Genomic DNA, 18,420 nt, shown 5'->3' with positions numbered 1-18,420 from the left:
TGCAAGTTCAAGATTTTCCTTTAACGGTTGGTGTGCGTGAATTTCACAATTTGAGAAAAATGTGTGAGATGAAGGTTTTACATTGTTAGCGCGCATGAACTTCACAATTTAAGAAAATTGTGTGAGTGTTGAGTTGAAAAAATAATAGTAATTCCAATTCAAGGGAGAATATGAGATTTTCAATTAAAAGAAAATCAATTAACTACCATATTTTGTTAAAGTTGAGAACAAAGAATGCAAATTAGGAAGTAAAGTTCATATTGTTTAAGAAAAAAAAATAAAGAAACAAAACCTAAAGCTTCTCTATCTTTTCTAATTTTAACATAAAAAGGCTCGCAAAGTACCTAAAAAAATTAGCCTTTCTTATAAGTTTTTTATCTTAATGCATCCAAAATTTTCCATTGTCAACGTGCATGAACTTCACAATTTGGAAAAAAATGTATGAGTCGAAGGTTTTTCATTGTCAATGCAAACGTAAAATTCACAATTTAAAAAAAAATGCATGAGTGTTAAGCTGAAAAAGATAATGATAATAATTTCAATTCAAAAGGAGAACGTAAGATTTTCAATTAAAAGAATACTTAAACATTATATTTTATAAAAAATTGAGAACCATGAATCTATACAAATTAGAAAGTAAGCAAAGCATAAAGCTTCTCTATTTTCTCTAACTTTAACAGAAAAAGGCTTAAGATACCAAAAAATGAGCTTTTTCCATCAGTTTTAAGTTTGATATCGATTCATTCAAAGTTTCTCATTGTCAACATGTGTGAATTTCACAATTTGCCAAAAATGCGTGAGTCGAAGGTTTTCCATTGTCAGCGAACATGAACTTCATAATATTTTTAGAAAAATGTGTGAGTATTGAGCTAAGAAGCGATAATAATTCCAAGGTTTGCAGAACAATATAGGATTTTTAATTAAAAAAACAATTAATCACCTTATTTCATTAAAGTTGAGAAACAAGAATCTAGGCAAAACAGAAAGAAAATTTGACATTGTTTAAGAAAAAGAAATTAAGGAAGGCAAAGGATAAAGCTTCTCTATCATTATATATATATAATACGACAAGTATTTAGTTGCTCAAAATTTGAAGTAAGAAAAATAAATTATGGATTCCAATCATGAAAAGCTTCTCTTTATAGGCATCATATAAAAGGTGAATTGATATAAATCACTCAAACATTCGTGTTTGATTAAGTGTCATGGTCATCTTTATAGCTATAAGCCAATAGGCGTAATGCATAAATTCACATCTGTATGTTATGTAAAGAAATCTTATGATACCTAGAAGTGAACAAAATTCGGTAAATACCAATTTATAGAGCCAAACCAAGATATTCAATAAAAATAATTTGGTAAACAGTAGACGGTCAATAAATTGTTTAGACAAACTTCGATAATTGATAAATAGTTTAGTATCTAAAAAATTCAAAATTTAGATTTACCGATTTACTTAAAACGACGTTGTTTTAATTTTTTTTAATAAAAAACTCTTGTATAATAACTCAATTAATTTGTTAAACAGTAATTTGTACAATAAATGAATTAAAAAACTCTTTTAATTTTTAATTCTTCAAGTATGTGAATCGGTCAAGTCGATAAATACAAATTTGATAAATCAATAATCTTCTTTTTTTAATATTTTTCTTTAACAGACTGTTAATGATCGTAACTTTTGGACTTTTAGAGATTCCTAGATTCATTTCTTTCGGATGATCCTGAACACCTATCAAAATATAGTTTAGCCTATAAAATTCATGGGGGCTAATTTTCTTGAGGCCGAGCCTATAAAGCCCCTGTACAACATCCTTAAAGTTTTCATAGTAAATTGAATTGGAAGAATAAAATCACCTGGAACTATAGTAGTTGGAGTACCTGCTGGTGAGATATAAAGAATCAAAGACAGAACAATTCCCCTGGTACTTCGATAACTCTCAGCCCCAAGCCAACTGTCATATTGGGAAGTTGGTGCATTTGATAGTACAACTTCTGATTCATAAACTTCAAGATGAATTACAGGATTTATGTAATTGTGGATTTGAGGAAGAACCCTGAAGTCTGTCAGTAGGGCAACTAGATCGAAGCAATGACATAAGAGTGTTGTGTCACCTTCTCCTCCCTCTTGTGTAGAGCTTGGCGCTCTTTTCTAGTTGGATACAACTTGCATCATTGCCCTCTAGGGAAGCTTCAGGTTGGTGCCCCCAAAATCTCTATTATTCTTAAAGGTAGAATCAACTTCTTCTTCTTGGTCACTTGTCTGTCAATGGATGATGAAACAACAGCAGATCTAGGAGAGTAATACTTCTCAAACATAAGTTTCATCATTTTCAAGAGTCTTTGTCTGCTTTTCTCAGCCTTTCTTCAAGAATTCAACAAGAGAATGAGTCAATATTAGAAATAAAAGAAACAGAAACCAACTTATTCTGCTTTTGGTTCTGTTCAGTAACAAATTTATGTTTAGTTCTTTGGGTTTAGAATTGGGAGTCTGAATCTCTTCTTTCTCTAAGGATTAGATCCTCCTTCAGGATACTCTATGTTTTGTGGAATAAGATTTTCAAAACCTGCAGTATGCCATTCTTCTGAGTCATGTAGCCTGATAACTTTATGTCTATAGCACATTTTTTTTGAGGTATTGGTGAACCTCAACAATAACAATTCAAAAAACAAAAAAGAATAGAAAGTAGCAATAGTAGTGTGCCACCAATTATTTGCATTATGAAAACATTAACTAATATCTTAAACGCGTCGGGTAATAAAATTTACTAATTGTAAGAGCAATTATACTACCTGAACTTCTAATCGGTGGACTGAAATAGGTTTAGATCCATGATAAAATTTTCATTGACGGTTGAAAATAAATTGTAAACAAAGTATCACACAATACGTTTAGAACTATTTCGGTCATGGAAAACTATCTTCTAGAGCATACGATGATTCTTTTGCCATTTGATGCTTAATTAACCTACTTAAATATCACCCAAAAGATAGTGTTTGAAAATTAAAAATATTGTATTCAAAAAGATATCAATAGAAAAGAAAATTTGACAAATACTTGGAAAGAAAAATACGATAAAACTGAAAGAGATTTAAATAGGATGGCTTTGAGAAATAGTTAAATTGTTTTTGTGTTCGATTTTTTGAGTTGATTGTTGGGCCTTCTTCTATATTTGACTTTAGCTTTTATAGAGCACCTAACGGTTATCACTTCCACAAGATGACGAGTCAACTGCTCAAGTTGTTGGTGCACTTACCTCAACTGGTCATGATCACAGATTATGCAAACAGTAGCTTGATACCTTTGTTAACCATCTCCAGTGAACTCCCAAGATATTTATCTAGCTAATTATTAATCAATTAATCATGTTGCTCTAATATCTTAAAAACCAATTAATTAATTAAGCCTAAATTATTATTAAATTCACACCCATAGTCTATAAAGATTAAAATATGGTGTAAAAAAAGATTTTTAATTTGAAAGGAGATAAGTAAAAAATAATATATATATAATTAGGATATAGATAAAGAAAATGATAAAATTTTAAATTTTAAAAATATATATAATATTTGATAGTAATTTAAAAGATTTTAAGTGGCCAACTTAAAATCTTACTTTTAACTATTGAAAATCTGTAGTTAATATTTGACTATAATATTTGGTTTTTATAAAAAAATAAATGAATAAATGTAAATAACGAGTAAAAAATAAGTACTGATCTAGAATTAATTAATAATTAATAGTGAGTGTATGTCTCTTAAATTATTAATAACATTATTCAAAATAAAAGTTATGGGGTTAAGATATTGGAATTTTGTTTTTCATCTTTTTAACCTTATTTAATTTGATGATATGTATTCTTAAATTTACGAAATTTAATTTAAAGATATCAAAAAATAATTTATTAATTGTTCAAACAAAAAATAATAGTACTAAAAAAAAAAAAAAAAAACAAAAACCTCGTCTTCAAAATAATGGGCTTTTCACAATAAAGCACTCGTTAGTGACTTAGTTGAAAGGTGCTTTCGCTTCACTCCATTCTACGCTTCCAAAAGACCCCCAGAATATGAGAGGCCGCCGGTGCGAGCATTCTCGGGCTGACTCCGACACCGATACTGATTCCGAAACCGAAACTATGCGCTGCATATCGTGCAAAGAAGAGTACGGGACGGTTGACGCCGGCACTTGCAAGGAGTGCTACGAGGAGGCCAGTGAGACCGAAGAGGAGCTCAAGAGAGAAATCGAAGATCTCAAAGCCAAAGTTGCCTTCTTGCGATTCTGGTCTCCACTCGATCACAGCCATAGTAACAGGTCAACTGGACCTTGCTTCACCGACGTCGTTTTGGTCGCCTCCTCTGATAATGGTCCAACTGGCTCTCCCGTCCCCGTCCCTGCCCATAAGGCCATTTTGGTCAGTACCCAAATTCCCAATTTTGATACTCTGGTAGCTTGTTTCATAGATTCACATGATTAGTTAAAGATCACAGGAGAGATCATGGAGTATGGAGGATTAGGAAGTCTATTTATTATCTACTTTCAATGAGGATTTTCAATGCCAATGGGCATCTGTGTCTAATTTGAGAAGTTATTATATATTTTCTATATAAATAGGACTAGAGATATTTTAAAATTTTGAATTTGCATCTACTTTTATCTGACCTTGCCTATTGATACAGCAAATAGATGCATTGACAATCTTATATTCATAATTACTTATAAAGTTTTGCGTTTTCTGAGAGTCAGAGTCGAAAAGAGGATTCTTCACTTGTTGGTGAAAGAGCAGTTTCCAACCTTTTATTAACCGTTGCCTTCTCTATCCAACTTTCAGCCTTGTTTTTTACTCATCCCCATATGCATTTTATCTTCGTATTGTTAACCCAGCTGTCGTGTTTTGCTTTATTACATTATTGATCTATGAATTGAATTGTTTCCAATTATTAATGTCTGTTAACTGTTCACATTTCATCTCATACATGTAGCCTACCCATTTGAACATGTTGAATGACATTGCAATTTGCAAATGAATTCCTAATGGATACCCATTTTGCATTTGGATTCAATTATGTAATTCTTTGATTGAATTTCCTTTCTCGTTTTTCTTTTTGGGAGTATATTGATTGCATATTTCCCAAAAGCAATATAGCAGCATGTAGAGGAGAGTGTTAACCATAAAGAAAAGTTTGCGTTCTCTGCACTATGTATAATTTGGAGAAATTTACTCATGGGTTTGTTGCTCTTGTACATTTTTCTGACAAGGCAAGTCGTTCCCCGGTGTTTAAAGCAATGCTCGAGAATGAGATGGAAGAAAGCCGGAGTGGCACCATCAAGATTAGTGATGTATCATATGATGCACTTCGTGCCTTTGTCAACTATCTATACACAGCTGAAGCATGCCTTGATGAGCAAATGGCTTGTAACCTTCTAGTTTTAGCTGAAAAATACCAGGTTAAGCATCTCAAGGCTTATTGTGAGAAATTTTTGGTGTCTAAATTGAATTGGGACAATTCAGTCCCAAGTTATACCTTCGCACATCAGCACAATGCAAAACAGATGCTTGAAGCAGCATTGTCGTTGATCACAGACAACATGGACAAACTTACCAAACGGGAGGAGTATATGGAGCTTGTGGAAAGGGATCCTCGACTTGTGGTGGAGATTTATGAAGCTTATCTCTCCAAACAGGTTAATACAGCAGCACAAAGGATTCTTCCATGAAGCCATGGCAAACATAGGTCTGCTGGTAAATAGGTTTGAAGCACAGATCATTTTTCATTTTGGGGACCGATGCTTGATGTAGAGATGTCTAACTTGGCAATTTTGCAATGGATTTGTTGGAAAGTTTTTAGACTTGTGTGGATAAATAACATTAGTGTTAAGCGGAGTTTTACACTGGGATGGGTGAATGGTGAATACCATTGGGAGGAAAGCTTTGCAAGATTATAACAGAAGTATAATTTTAGCATTTGTCCATTGACATTTATGTTAAACTTGAAAGCAGCCTTAATTTCTTCTTGTTCTCTCATCTCAGTTTGTTCTTTTTCTCAATTAATTGTTGTCCATCTTTCTCAATGCTATATTCAAAATGACAGATGTATGGAATCAAGTTCTATCTGAAAAGTATCATAATTTCAGTAACAGCTCTTGAGGCCTGGAGCCAAAAAAGAGAGATTTATTTTTTGAAGGTTAGCATTTGTGATCTTTTGAAGCTCTCTTTTAATTATTATTTTTCTAAACATCTCTTTGGCTCTTCTCCATACGACCGAAGTCATAATGCTTTCTGGCCTTCTTTTACAACCTTTAACGCCTTTTCTCTCTCCTTTTGTTTTGTCGTTGTCGTATGAATTTGTCATCTACATTAAAGAGAAGAAAGGAAAAGCTTTTAAGCTTGTTGTTTACTGAAAAGTTACAACGTGTTAGGTCACCGCCTTCAAAAAGTTAAAACAGAAATTAATCGTTCAAATAAAATATGGATAAAATATGACAATCTAGAGGCCTACAATAAAAAACTGATACTGTGGGGAAAAATAAAATAATACCCTTTTCCCTATTAAATTATTGTGGATTTCAATTATGACTAGGAATACAAGAGAAAATGATTAATTTACAGTGATGATTATATTGAAGAAATCAAGAACTTTTGGCTACAAGGAAATAATAACACTAATAAAACTCAAAGATAAAATTGCAGAATCCATCAGTGAGAAGTCCCATCTTCTCTTAGAGGGAAAGAGGATATGATCATGGCATACGTTTATCACATATCAAAACCTTCCAGCTCGCATGGGGACCTTCACCTGTATCATGAAGAGAAGGCACCCAGCCCATGGCCCTTGCTATTGCTTCAATTTCACCCATGATCAATACTGTATCACGTACGTAAGCAATTCCACCAGGTCTTAGCATCCGATCCATTTCAAGCATTATAGTTGAGATATTGCATTTTTGCCTAGTGTGTAATAAAAATTTCCAGATGTTAATATTCAGTCTCCGTCAATAGGAAAAAGGATGATAGGTCGTGTTCTATGTTACTTGTACCTTTTCTGCTCCGCGGAGAACAAACCTGCTGCATGTATCAGGTCATATGTTCTGGGGTAAGTATCAAATGGCTCGCACCTGCGAAGCAAAATTTTGAGACTCAAGAATTTTTAACTATTAATCATACTGTTATAAAACTGTCAATCAAAATTAGCTTCACAATCCGAGCAATTTGAAGTAGGTATGTGAAAGTTGGCTTGACTAAGCACTACATATAAAATTCCAAGGATAGGTAGATATAAGAATAAAGAATTGAACTTTAGAAAACAGGGATTTTACATACCAGTCATGCATTACTCCTATAAGTCCACGATCATAAATAACAGGCAAAGTGTTAAATCCGCTAACAGGTACAACGTTCATAACCCAGCAATCAATCTGCAGATCATGTAATGCCGCTGCAAATCTGCAATAGTTGAAATCACCAAAAAATTAATTTAAGTCAACGTAGGCTTTAAAATCATTCCTACTAATATGCAAATATCAAGAAGGCTATACCCTCCAAATCCAGCCCTCATATCCATCACATTTCGGAAATTCATCTGTTTCCAATGGTAACCATTAATATAACCCTTTATGATCTCATTCCAATATTTTGATTCTGCCTTGAAGAGTTCCTTTCTGGATATTGAGGCATCCATTTTTATGCTCTGTAGTCTCTCTGGTGAATTATGAAGGCGTATAGGCCATGTGGTAACGTTCACTCCATAACCATTCTCAGGCAGTGGAGGTATGCATGCCTTCAAGTTAATATACCTGTACAAAGCATCACAATTCTTTGGCATTATTGTTTTAATCTAAGCAATGCTTACTTTGGTCCTCTTTCAAAACTATTTTGTTTTTTTTTTTTTCAAATGACTTAATCTTTGATTGGTTGAAATTACAGGAAAATTCATAATAAAAAGTGCACCTACTACATTTATCATGCTACTTAACTAAAAAGTGAACAAATAGGCAATTTTGGAGAAGGGTATACCAAACGTTGTCAGGATCATCACTAGAGTCACACAGTGGAGGTTGTGTTCCAGCTTCACGAGTAACATAGCAACTATTGTTTAAGGGCTTCCGCCATATGGCAATAAAGCCTTCCTTCTTTACAAGTTCCCAACAAATATGACTGGTGAGATTCTGCAGTTCTGCACATAATAGTGCCATAAATCAATAATCAAGCAATCAAAAGATAGAAGACCTCATCTTTGACATTATCTATATGAAATGAACACAAGAACCGGTCATGAATATTATTGCAAAAAAGAAACTCCAGAACCGAATATACAAGAACAATAATATGGTTGGGTACCTATCCATTGTTGTTGCAGATTGTCTTCTTGTTTATATACAGGTTGTGCAGCCCACACAAAGTATCCTCCTCCTCTTAGCATTCTGTTTGCCTCCAGAAGCAAAATTCCATCTTCCTTACAGCCAAAGAAAGGAATAGCCGTAAATTATCAATTGAAATACTTAATGGGAGTATTTACCATTACAGCCAAATAATTCCACATTGAACACGAAGAATCAAGCTTGTAGATGTATTTATACCATCACGGATCCAATCAACTCCACATCTCGAACAATGTATCAAGTCAAAAGCTTGGCTTGGATACAATAAACGGCGTGTACCAAATATTGCTACCATCGCAGGAACTCCACGCTCAAGTGCAAATTGAATCTGGTTCTCAGTGGCATCTTTTGGTGCTATTGATAGAGTGGTCACATTACGCTGTAACAAATAGGCACCAAAACTCGCTACTCTACAACCAATATCTAAGGCAACACGGGTGCTTTGCCCAAATGCAATATCGGGAACCATCTGCTCATAAACAATTGGCAGAGTTATCAATCTAATGCAGCAGATCAAAAGTAATAAATATTGGGAATTTTTACAAAATCCAACCTGTGAAATTTGGTTTAAGTACTCTTCTATCCCATCAACAAATTGTGGTCCCCCTCCTGCAAAAGTTAACTTATCCCCTTTTCTTGATATCCAATTCTTGCCACTCTTGTCCTTAACAAGAGTTGCATGGTTAACATTACTGAACCACACCTGTTACTAAATAACACCATTGTTAGCCCAGAGAAAAACCTTTGCTAAAACTGAACTAGGTCAAACAATTAACCTCGTATTCCAAAAGGTGCCTTACAAAAATCTAAAACATATCTCAATCACCTTAAAAAGGTAAATTTTTAATGGTGAATCTAGTCAACCTATTCAATAGGTTGCATATTCGATCAGCAGTTCAGACAACAAAACAAAAGAGATATAAAGCTACGAATTTTCATTAAGGAATAGATAGAAATGTGATTTTTTTTTATAATTTGTTTCTTAATTATACATTACCTCATCTCTGCTCTTGGGCCAGGGAATGCGTTTCTGGTACTCTTTAGGCATGGGCACCAAACAATCCAGTCCCTTGCCTTCTTCAGGACAATGCCTTTCGAACTTTTCTACACTATTACTCAGATTCAGCCTTCTGAGTTCGTCTACATTTTCCAAACAAGGTATATAGTCGATCATAGTATCTTCGCAAACCTTGTACTTGTTATAGCCAACTCTAATTTCAGTGCCATTATCCTGTTCTTCCTTCTCCTCTTCTCTCCAGTCGCTCAAATTCCTCAGCGTCTCTAATTCACTCGAATCGAAGTCCCCAATTTCAAAATCCACCGTCATTGCCCCGCTCTCATCCACTATACCAATCCTCGGAGCCACCGTCACCCACGACGGTGGATGAACCCGATTTGGTTTAGGATGAGGTGGGAGCGCGTATGATGAGGTAATGGCGCTGTTGGTGACGCCTCCTATTGCGGGGGAGGAGAGAGTGGACGTGGCGAATGGAATGGGAGTGAGGTAATAAAAAAAGGCGACTAGAGAGAAAGATAGAAGCGCAAGCGCTAAAATTTTGACGAAGTTGGGAGTTTTAACGACATCCACCGCGGCGGTGGTTATGGCGGTGGATTTCATTGCTTTGGAAAGCAGCGGTGGCGATGCCGATACTGGAACGTAGAGGGTACGGCGGGCGAGGACTGAGTTTGGACTTAAAAGCGGGAATTTACAGTAACTGATGGACAAGTTGAAGTGCTTGTTTGCGTGCACGCAGCTGGGAGTGGGATTGGAAAAGAACTGTGTATTTAAGAGCGCACGTGGATTCTAAGGTGCTGGCAGTGGGTCCCATCGGATCTCAGTTCAGGTTCAGGCGGCGAGACGGAATTGTAAAGAATTGTGGCCACCGTACCTTAGAAGAAGACAAGAGGACAAAAGCCCATTAATTTATAAATTAAAATTTGGGTTCCTTTGGAATTTGGATTGATTTAGTTAGACATTGCGGCTGGTTCATTTTCAACAGAAATCGAACCGTACTGAAAATAAATTAAAATTGGATCGAAATTATAAGTTTAAAATTTTAAACTGTAATCGACAGTTTAAGGCCGTTAATATTCATATGAATATTAAAATTTCAACTTGAATCAGCCTGAAACCGATGGTTCCAGACCGGTTCGAACCGAAAATTTTCTATTTTTATTTTCAAAATGATTATCACTTAGTCTATTATATATACTTCTAAAAGTCTAAATAATATTTTACTAATGATATACTTTACTTAAGATTTCTTTTTTTGAAAATACACTTTACTTTAAAAGTTAAAAATCTAAAAAATAAAATGGTAAAAAAAAAAAAAGAAAAGTATTTAGTCTAAACTTATATTGTTTTTACCTTTTTTTTTTGCTTTTAAATTATTTACTAAATTCAAAATTACATTCTTTCGAAGCATTTTCTAAAATTTTTTAATATTTTATTTAATTAATAACATTTAGAGAAAATAAAGTGATCATTTATTTGATTATTTTGTAAAAAGTAATTAATTTTATTATTATATGAGTATGAGCATTCTAAAATTTATTTAAAATAAAATTTACCAATATTTTTCAAATTTATATTAATATTTTTGAAAGAAAGATGTAACATGGAATTGATTTTTTAAAAAAAAAAAAAATATCACCGAAAACCATAATTGAAAATGTCGGTTCATCAAAACCGCACTAGAACTGATCGAAATCAAAATCGGACCAAAACTGACAATTCAAAAATCAATTCAGGCTCAACATTTTAAAAAATTTTAAACCGTGAATTTTGGCGGCCCATGCCTAGATTTAGTGGACTTAAACTACATATCAAATCGAAATGTGGTTCAATGAATATGCATGTTAGACTCCTACGTATTCTTTAGACTCCCACGTATTCTAAGACTCATTGGTGCTAGACATTTTAACTTTTTAATTCCTGGCTTCCCTTCTAACATCCTCCGTATCTTATCTATCTTTTATGTTTATAAATTATTTGAAAGATAATTGGTGAAACTTTACAAAACATGAACGAAAAAAAAGGAATAAAGTTCATTTTTGGCCCCCTGACTTTGTCACCTAAGAATTAAAAGGTCAGATCTAACTTTTATGTCCAAATTACACAGTAATTTTATCAAATTCAGCTTAAATCACCCATTTAAGCTGAATTGCAGGCGGTCAAACAAAATTATAAAATCATAAACAAAAGAAAAATTAAATGGTTATAACAATAACATTATGAATGAGATAAATACAATTTGAAATCCCTACACAGAAGCAAGATAGATCCAGATCAATGCAAAACTTATCAGGAGACTTATTTTGAACCTTGGTTGGTTCAGGTATACTGATAATTTGAAGATATAAATCCAGATCAGGTATTATTTAAATATATGTCTAATACCCAAAGTATAATCTATGCACGTAAAGGACATGTTTGGTGCTGCTTCAAGATATCTATTATTTCCTCTTCAGTGTGTTGTAGCAGATGTACTGTTGCCACAACTAGAAATGGGGTATTGGCACAATTGAAAATTTCCATAATGAGTATTTGGTCATAAAATGCAGCATATATCTTTAAGTGTTGCTTTGAGTTCTGCAACTCAAATTTTCATATTCGTGGTAAGAATTCAAATAGAAACCAACCAATTAAAGATCAATTTCTTTGATTTCCACCAAAGTAATAATTTTTGTAATTGGATTTTCGGGTTCCATTACATGTGTTGTTGCTTGGATAATGGTATTAAGATGTATCTTAATTTCAATCTCCTGGAAACTAGTACTCTTGCTCTAGCAATTATCACCACAGCCTTCACGTTACAGGCAATAATATATAGATACCCTTCACACGTGCAAAAAGGACAAACTGATTTAAAAAAAAAAAGTTTAAATTTTTATTTTATTGTTATTGAAATTAAATTCCTGTTTATGCAGTATTCAAGAAGAGATATCGCGAATTTATGCAGAAACTTCAAAAGGGAAGAGACTTAAATCAAATTATCATAAAGCATGAATTATATAGTTATAAATTGTAACTTAAATATTAATGAAAATAAATTTTATAGGCTTATTATGGATTAATGGATAAACTAAATTTTAGTATTCAACCACTAAGTGAATTTATAGACAATTTGCAACTTGTAAAGTAAACTATAATGTATAATGTTTTGATCGAGGACATTAAAATTTATGAAATCATTGGCTCACCAAATTTGTGAAAATAATTATGGGACTCAAACTCGAGACTTCTCACTCCTTAAATAAATAAGAAGACCAACCAGACAACCACCTAATTAGCATAAATAATATTATATATTATATAATAATATTATATATTATACAAAGTATTGAATCAAAAATATCTAAGGGGTTTTGTCTTATTTGACAATAAAGATTTTAAGTAGTTGATAATAATAAATTCTAATTATATGCCTTTTGAATATTTCTATTTTCTGATAACTCATCATTATCCCATATTTTTACTTTCAAAATGGATGACTTCAAACTTTGTTTTGTTCAACTTTTTCTTTTCTTTTTTTTTTTTTTTTCCTTTTCCAAATAATCGATAGATTTGAAAATTAATTTATATCCATGACCATGCGATATATCTATATCTAGTTATTGATATTAAAATTAAGATATATTAAAAAAATAAAGTAAAAATTATAATCTATCTATAATAATTAAATTTTTCTTAATCTGTGTGCAAGTTAAACAATGACAAAATTATGGGAGGAAGGGTTCATATATTTTTCAAATTACTAATCTTAAATATATTTCACTAAAAATATTAGAGTAATTTGAGAAAGAATTTAATTTTTTAAATCAGAAAATTATAGAATCCAATTCTTTTGTTATATTAACCAACTTCTCTTTGGTTAGAATTTCAATCGGGATTAGTGTTTTCCTTTTCTGACATAAGGCACTAATGTTCTTATTCTACAGTATATTACACATAGAGATGTCTAAATTGTATTTATTTTATATTTGAAGTTATGTTAAATTAATAAAAATAATTATTAAACAAAATTAATATTTTATTATGAATATATTTGTAATTGTATACATAATAATTAATTATTTGATTATTATTGTTATATTTTTATGTAATATATTAAGATAAAAATCATATATTTATTTTGAAAAATAAAAAATATATGATATATGATAATTTATAAATATAATCATCTTTCACCGTGATTTTATCAAACTAGCATTTTTCAGCTAATAGTTATAAGTTACTAACTACCCATATTAACAATTGCAAAAATAATTAGAATTTCCTTTAACAAAATTTTGATATAATTTTAATTTTTCATCAATATTTTTTATAAATAAATTTATTTTTCTTAACAGAAATATATATCATTCATATTATATATATTAACTTAATCACATAAATATATTTTTTATATTTTTGTTCGACCCATTTTATAAAAAACGACTATGGGCCTTGGTTTTGGGCTGTGAAATGAGTATTATTTATTTATTTATTCGGCTTACAACACTGTTGATGATAAATAAGTATAAAGAAAGAGCAACAAGTGGGCGCCCCTCAACAACAAAGGATGGAATTTTTTCCCTCGTTTAAGATTTTTTACACGAAAATTAAAAAATAATTAATTTCTCTAACTTATAATAACATTAAAGGTAATTTTTATCAATTTATTTTTTATCTCAAAATTAAAAGTTTTTTTTTTTAGTATTCGGGGAAGGAATTTAAATCTGGATCTATTGCCAAGTCATATATGCACTTACTATTATGTTATATTTTGGCATGCAAAATTAAAAGTAACTTAAAGATAGTTATTTTATCTAATATAAATAAGAGCAAAATTAGAAAATTATTATTTATTACTCTTTAAAATATTCAAAATGACTTATATTTTGGGACAAAACAATCGCTCAAAAACGAATTACATTTTGAAATGCATGGAATATTTGATTTGATTACTTACTTTTTCACTTTTTCACTTTAAATTTAAAATCAAGTAAAAGATGAGAGACATTTTTTATATTTGGTAAGATTATACAATTTTTTTATTTAGTCAAAAAATATATTTAAATAGATAATTATATATAATGGTACTACTTTTGACTTTTAAATTATTTTAAATAGATTAACTTATAATCTACCTATAATAATATATAAAAGTGAAAATGGGGAACATAGAAATTGTAAAAAAATGCCCCTATTAAGTTTGGATTGATAAAAATATCATTAAACATTTTAATTTGATTTATTGAAAATAAAAATAATTTAATTTTGATTGATCATATTAATTTCTCATTTAAATTTAAATTTTATTAGATAAAATAAAAATATGATATATAAAATATAAGATAATTAATTATATATAAAATACGATAACATTATTCGGTTCCAAATTTCTACTTATAACTAGAAATGATAGTTTTGGAATCGAAACCGTATAATATAACATTAAATAAGGTATACAATATATATATATATATATATATATATATGGTAATATAATAATAATATATATAGTCATATATACATATTTTATGGTAATATAATTTAATATGGTAATACTATTTGATGGATACCAAATAAGGTATGTATTAAATATGGTAAGAATATAATATATTTTTAAGGATTTTAATTTTATTAGATGAAAAAATAAAGGTAGTTCATTTTTGATTGGTTATATTATACTGTATAAGATAAATATAAAATATGATAAAAATATAATATATTTAATTATTTTTGTTAATAAATCCTTAATTTGATTTGTTATAATTATTTCCTACAAGTAATTTATTATATAAAAAATAAATATAATTTATATTATTATTTATTAAATAATATATTATTAGATTTATTGTTTGATATAAAATAGAAAATAAAACTCACTAGAAATACATATAATACAAAATTATGATATATTACGTTATATTAGCAAACTACATAATATTTTAGTAGTATAGACAATTTATGTTATTATATTATATTTGAAAAATTAAGTTAATTAACTTTAAATTGATTGTCAAATTATAATAATATATTATTATAAATATATACGTTATTTTCTAAACGAGTTATTTAACTACTGAATTTTTTTTTATTTTATTATTTCGTAAAACGTTATTTTTTCTATTTTATGAATACTTTTATATTTTTAAATTGTTCATAATATTATAATTTATAATAAAAATTATATAAAAAATTAAATTATATTTACTAAAAGTCAATGAAGACGAACAACATGCACCACACATTCTAGAAAACTACTCTAAACCAAACACATTTTACTTGAGAAAACACGCATCAAAGAAATTGGCACTCTAGACTCTAGAGCACTTCTTGGCCTCATATACAATGTACAATCACAAGAGTTGAGCATCTATTAACCATTTAGAGTACCTATAAAAGCAGAAAGTAGAAATAGAGCAAGGCCCCTGCAACTTCAACAAGTAAGCTAAAATACTTATCAATTTCCAAAATATTTATCGCATTTGTGATTTTAAAGAGTAATAAAAATTTTCTCCATGGTTATCCTTGTATATGGCAATAATTATTTAGTATTTGAATATATTAAATTAAGGCTAATGTAATTAAGTTACTTAATAATTTAGATAAATTTAATAATTTTCTGAAAGACGTGAAATTCCAAATTTGACAAGTATTATGGAATAAATATAGTAATTAATATTTTTTACCACTAATTGAATATTTAAAGTTATTGCTATAAAATAAAAATAATGAGTAACAAAATTTAAACATTAATTTATATAAATATATAATTTATAAGGCCTAAATGCTTATGTGGCAATATATTAGAATACGGAAGTGATGATATGACATTTTATTTTTTCATTATAATTAATATCTTTCATATTTAAATAAAAATTAAATGCTCTTTATTAAATAATGGAGTTACAATTAAACTAATAAGATTTCATTATAATTAATATATAATAAATATAAAGTTTTTTTATTAAATATTTTTTATTCTATAAAAAAAACTAATGGAGTGATAATAGAGTCATAGTTAATAAAAATTAATTAAATAATATAATTAGATTAACCAATAAAATTAAAATATTAATTTCAATTCACTAAAATTTATTTCATTAAGATTAAATATTCTTATACTTCATTTAATTTAAATATATGGGAGTTGCAAAGAAAAAATAAATAATTAACTAAGTACATCAATTGAATAACAGTAATTTGGTTACAATAATTAATTATGCTCATTAATATTTCAGTTCAATATTTGAAAATTTAAAAAAGAACTTATAATTTTACCTTCCATTATTTAATCAAAAGTATATAAACAAATTATTTAAATTAAAGCAACATAAATATAAAGTAAAACAATTTTCTTGAAAATTATATTCAATCAAATTAAAAAAACAGAAAATTATACAATCCATGCATCACATCGCGGCGGTTTAAGGACCAGTTCTAATAGAAATTAGAATCTACATACTAGATGACATATAAGGCATTCTGGTATGAGCACTGAGCAGAATCCTTGTGATAATTCTAAACTGGACTCTTTAAATTTTGGCATACGTAGAGGTCTTTGACAGTTATCAGGGTAGTTAGAGAAGTTAACGTTTTTGGAAATGTATGTAACAGTAAACCTTTGTTGAACAAATTAAAATTAGGTTGACAAATCAAATAAAAGACTTTGACTTAGACGGCAATGTACCCCTTACTGTACTATTTCCTTCAGCGACAATCCAGATTGACTTTCATACATTTCATTTTTAATAAAAAAAAATGACTTATAACATATAATAATAAAATTAGAAGAGTCCAAAATACTTATTCATGGTCCTCTTCAGCTTGCAAGAACTAGGGTTATTATTTGGTCTGATCTGTTGAAACCCAACTGATTTAATAATAATTGAACCAAATTGTTTACAAAATGAAATCAAATTGATAGATTCAATTTTAATTTCGCTTAATTTATTTTTAGATTAAAAGTTAGTTTAATTTTTAGGGTTTTTAAAGTTTTGTTTTATATAATAAAAATCATATGGAAAAAAAAACAAATGATTTTTTTTAATTAAAATTGAACCTAACATTTTAAAAAACAAATTAATCTCATCATATCAAACTAATCAATTTGGTTCACAACTATATCCGCATTTGGGTATTGAAAAAATCAATCTCTATCAAACCCTAATATCTATATATATATAAAAGTAGAGCAGTTTGCATTATATGGAAGTCAAGTGTAAACTTCTAAAATTACCAAATATAAGGAGGACAATAATTATTTAGCATGATTATAAGAAGATAAGGTTTAACGATAACAATTGTAAGAAGATAAATTATTTTATATTTTTAGATAATGTCTTTATCATGATAATATCTATTAGTTACATCTCATCAAAATAATACATTAAATTAAATTAAAATATAAATAATACAAGCCATAAAATGAGATATAATTTATATCAAGAGCTAGATTGCACGGACACAGGACACGAGATATGGAACATACAAGATATATGATAATAAATAAACAATCATTTATAATAAACAAAAAAATATAAATTAAAAAATACTTTATTTTTTATTTTAATATAATTAGTTTTAAAAAGTAGGACATCCACATGGTTAGGACACACTACACTAAATAAGTAATACAATAATATTTCAAATAAACAAACAATCATTTCTAATAAATATAAAATAAAAAAACACTAAATTTCTTATTTCAATGACGCAAAAGCAAATTAAAAAAAAAAAACTTACATTTTTATTGGTAATAAAAAAATCTTAGTTGATTAGCTTAGTGCATGGAGTAGTCTCATATACCAGGAGTTAAGTTACACAAATACTGGATACGAGATATAAGAACGGACGAGATGCGATAATTTTTTAACAAAAATAGGACATTCACACGATTAGGACACAGTACACTAAATAAATAATACATTAATATTTCAAATAAATAAACAATCATTTATAATAAATTATAAGCACAAAATAAAAAAAATAATTTCTTATTCAATGACACAAAAACAAATTTAAAAAAAAAAAACTTCATTTTTATTGGTAATAA

The 18,420-nt window shown here is 29.3% G+C and overlaps 2 protein-coding genes across 2 annotated transcripts; one reads left to right on the top strand and one right to left on the bottom strand.

The window, feature by feature from the left end:
- Window positions 1-3,994: 3,994 nt before the first annotated feature.
- LOC105639009 (BTB/POZ domain-containing protein) lies at window positions 3,995-6,020 on the top strand. The gene is made up of 2 exons (XM_012222946.3): window positions 3,995-4,409; window positions 5,255-6,020. The coding sequence occupies exons 1-2, from the start codon at window positions 4,065-4,067 to the stop codon at window positions 5,711-5,713; spliced, it is 804 nt and encodes a 267-aa protein (XP_012078336.1). The 5' UTR covers window positions 3,995-4,064; the 3' UTR covers window positions 5,714-6,020.
- Window positions 6,021-6,511: 491 nt separating this feature from the next.
- Window positions 6,512-10,252, bottom strand: LOC105639008 (putative methyltransferase PMT10). The gene is made up of 9 exons (XM_012222945.4): window positions 9,372-10,252; window positions 8,928-9,077; window positions 8,573-8,843; window positions 8,334-8,444; window positions 8,010-8,169; window positions 7,532-7,789; window positions 7,317-7,439; window positions 7,034-7,111; window positions 6,512-6,944 (listed from the first exon to the last, which is right to left on the bottom strand). The coding sequence occupies exons 1-9, from the start codon at window positions 9,990-9,992 to the stop codon at window positions 6,737-6,739; spliced, it is 1,980 nt and encodes a 659-aa protein (XP_012078335.1). The 5' UTR covers window positions 9,993-10,252; the 3' UTR covers window positions 6,512-6,736.
- Between the last annotated feature and the right edge of the window lie 8,168 nt (window positions 10,253-18,420).

Source organism: Jatropha curcas, chromosome 9 (assembly GCF_041381405.1).
Source record: "Jatropha curcas cultivar XTBG-Jc1 chromosome 9, XTBG_Jcur_1.0, whole genome shotgun sequence".
Lineage (NCBI taxonomy): Eukaryota > Viridiplantae > Streptophyta > Magnoliopsida > Malpighiales > Euphorbiaceae > Jatropha > Jatropha curcas.
This window is presented reverse-complemented; position numbering and strand designations above follow the sequence as displayed.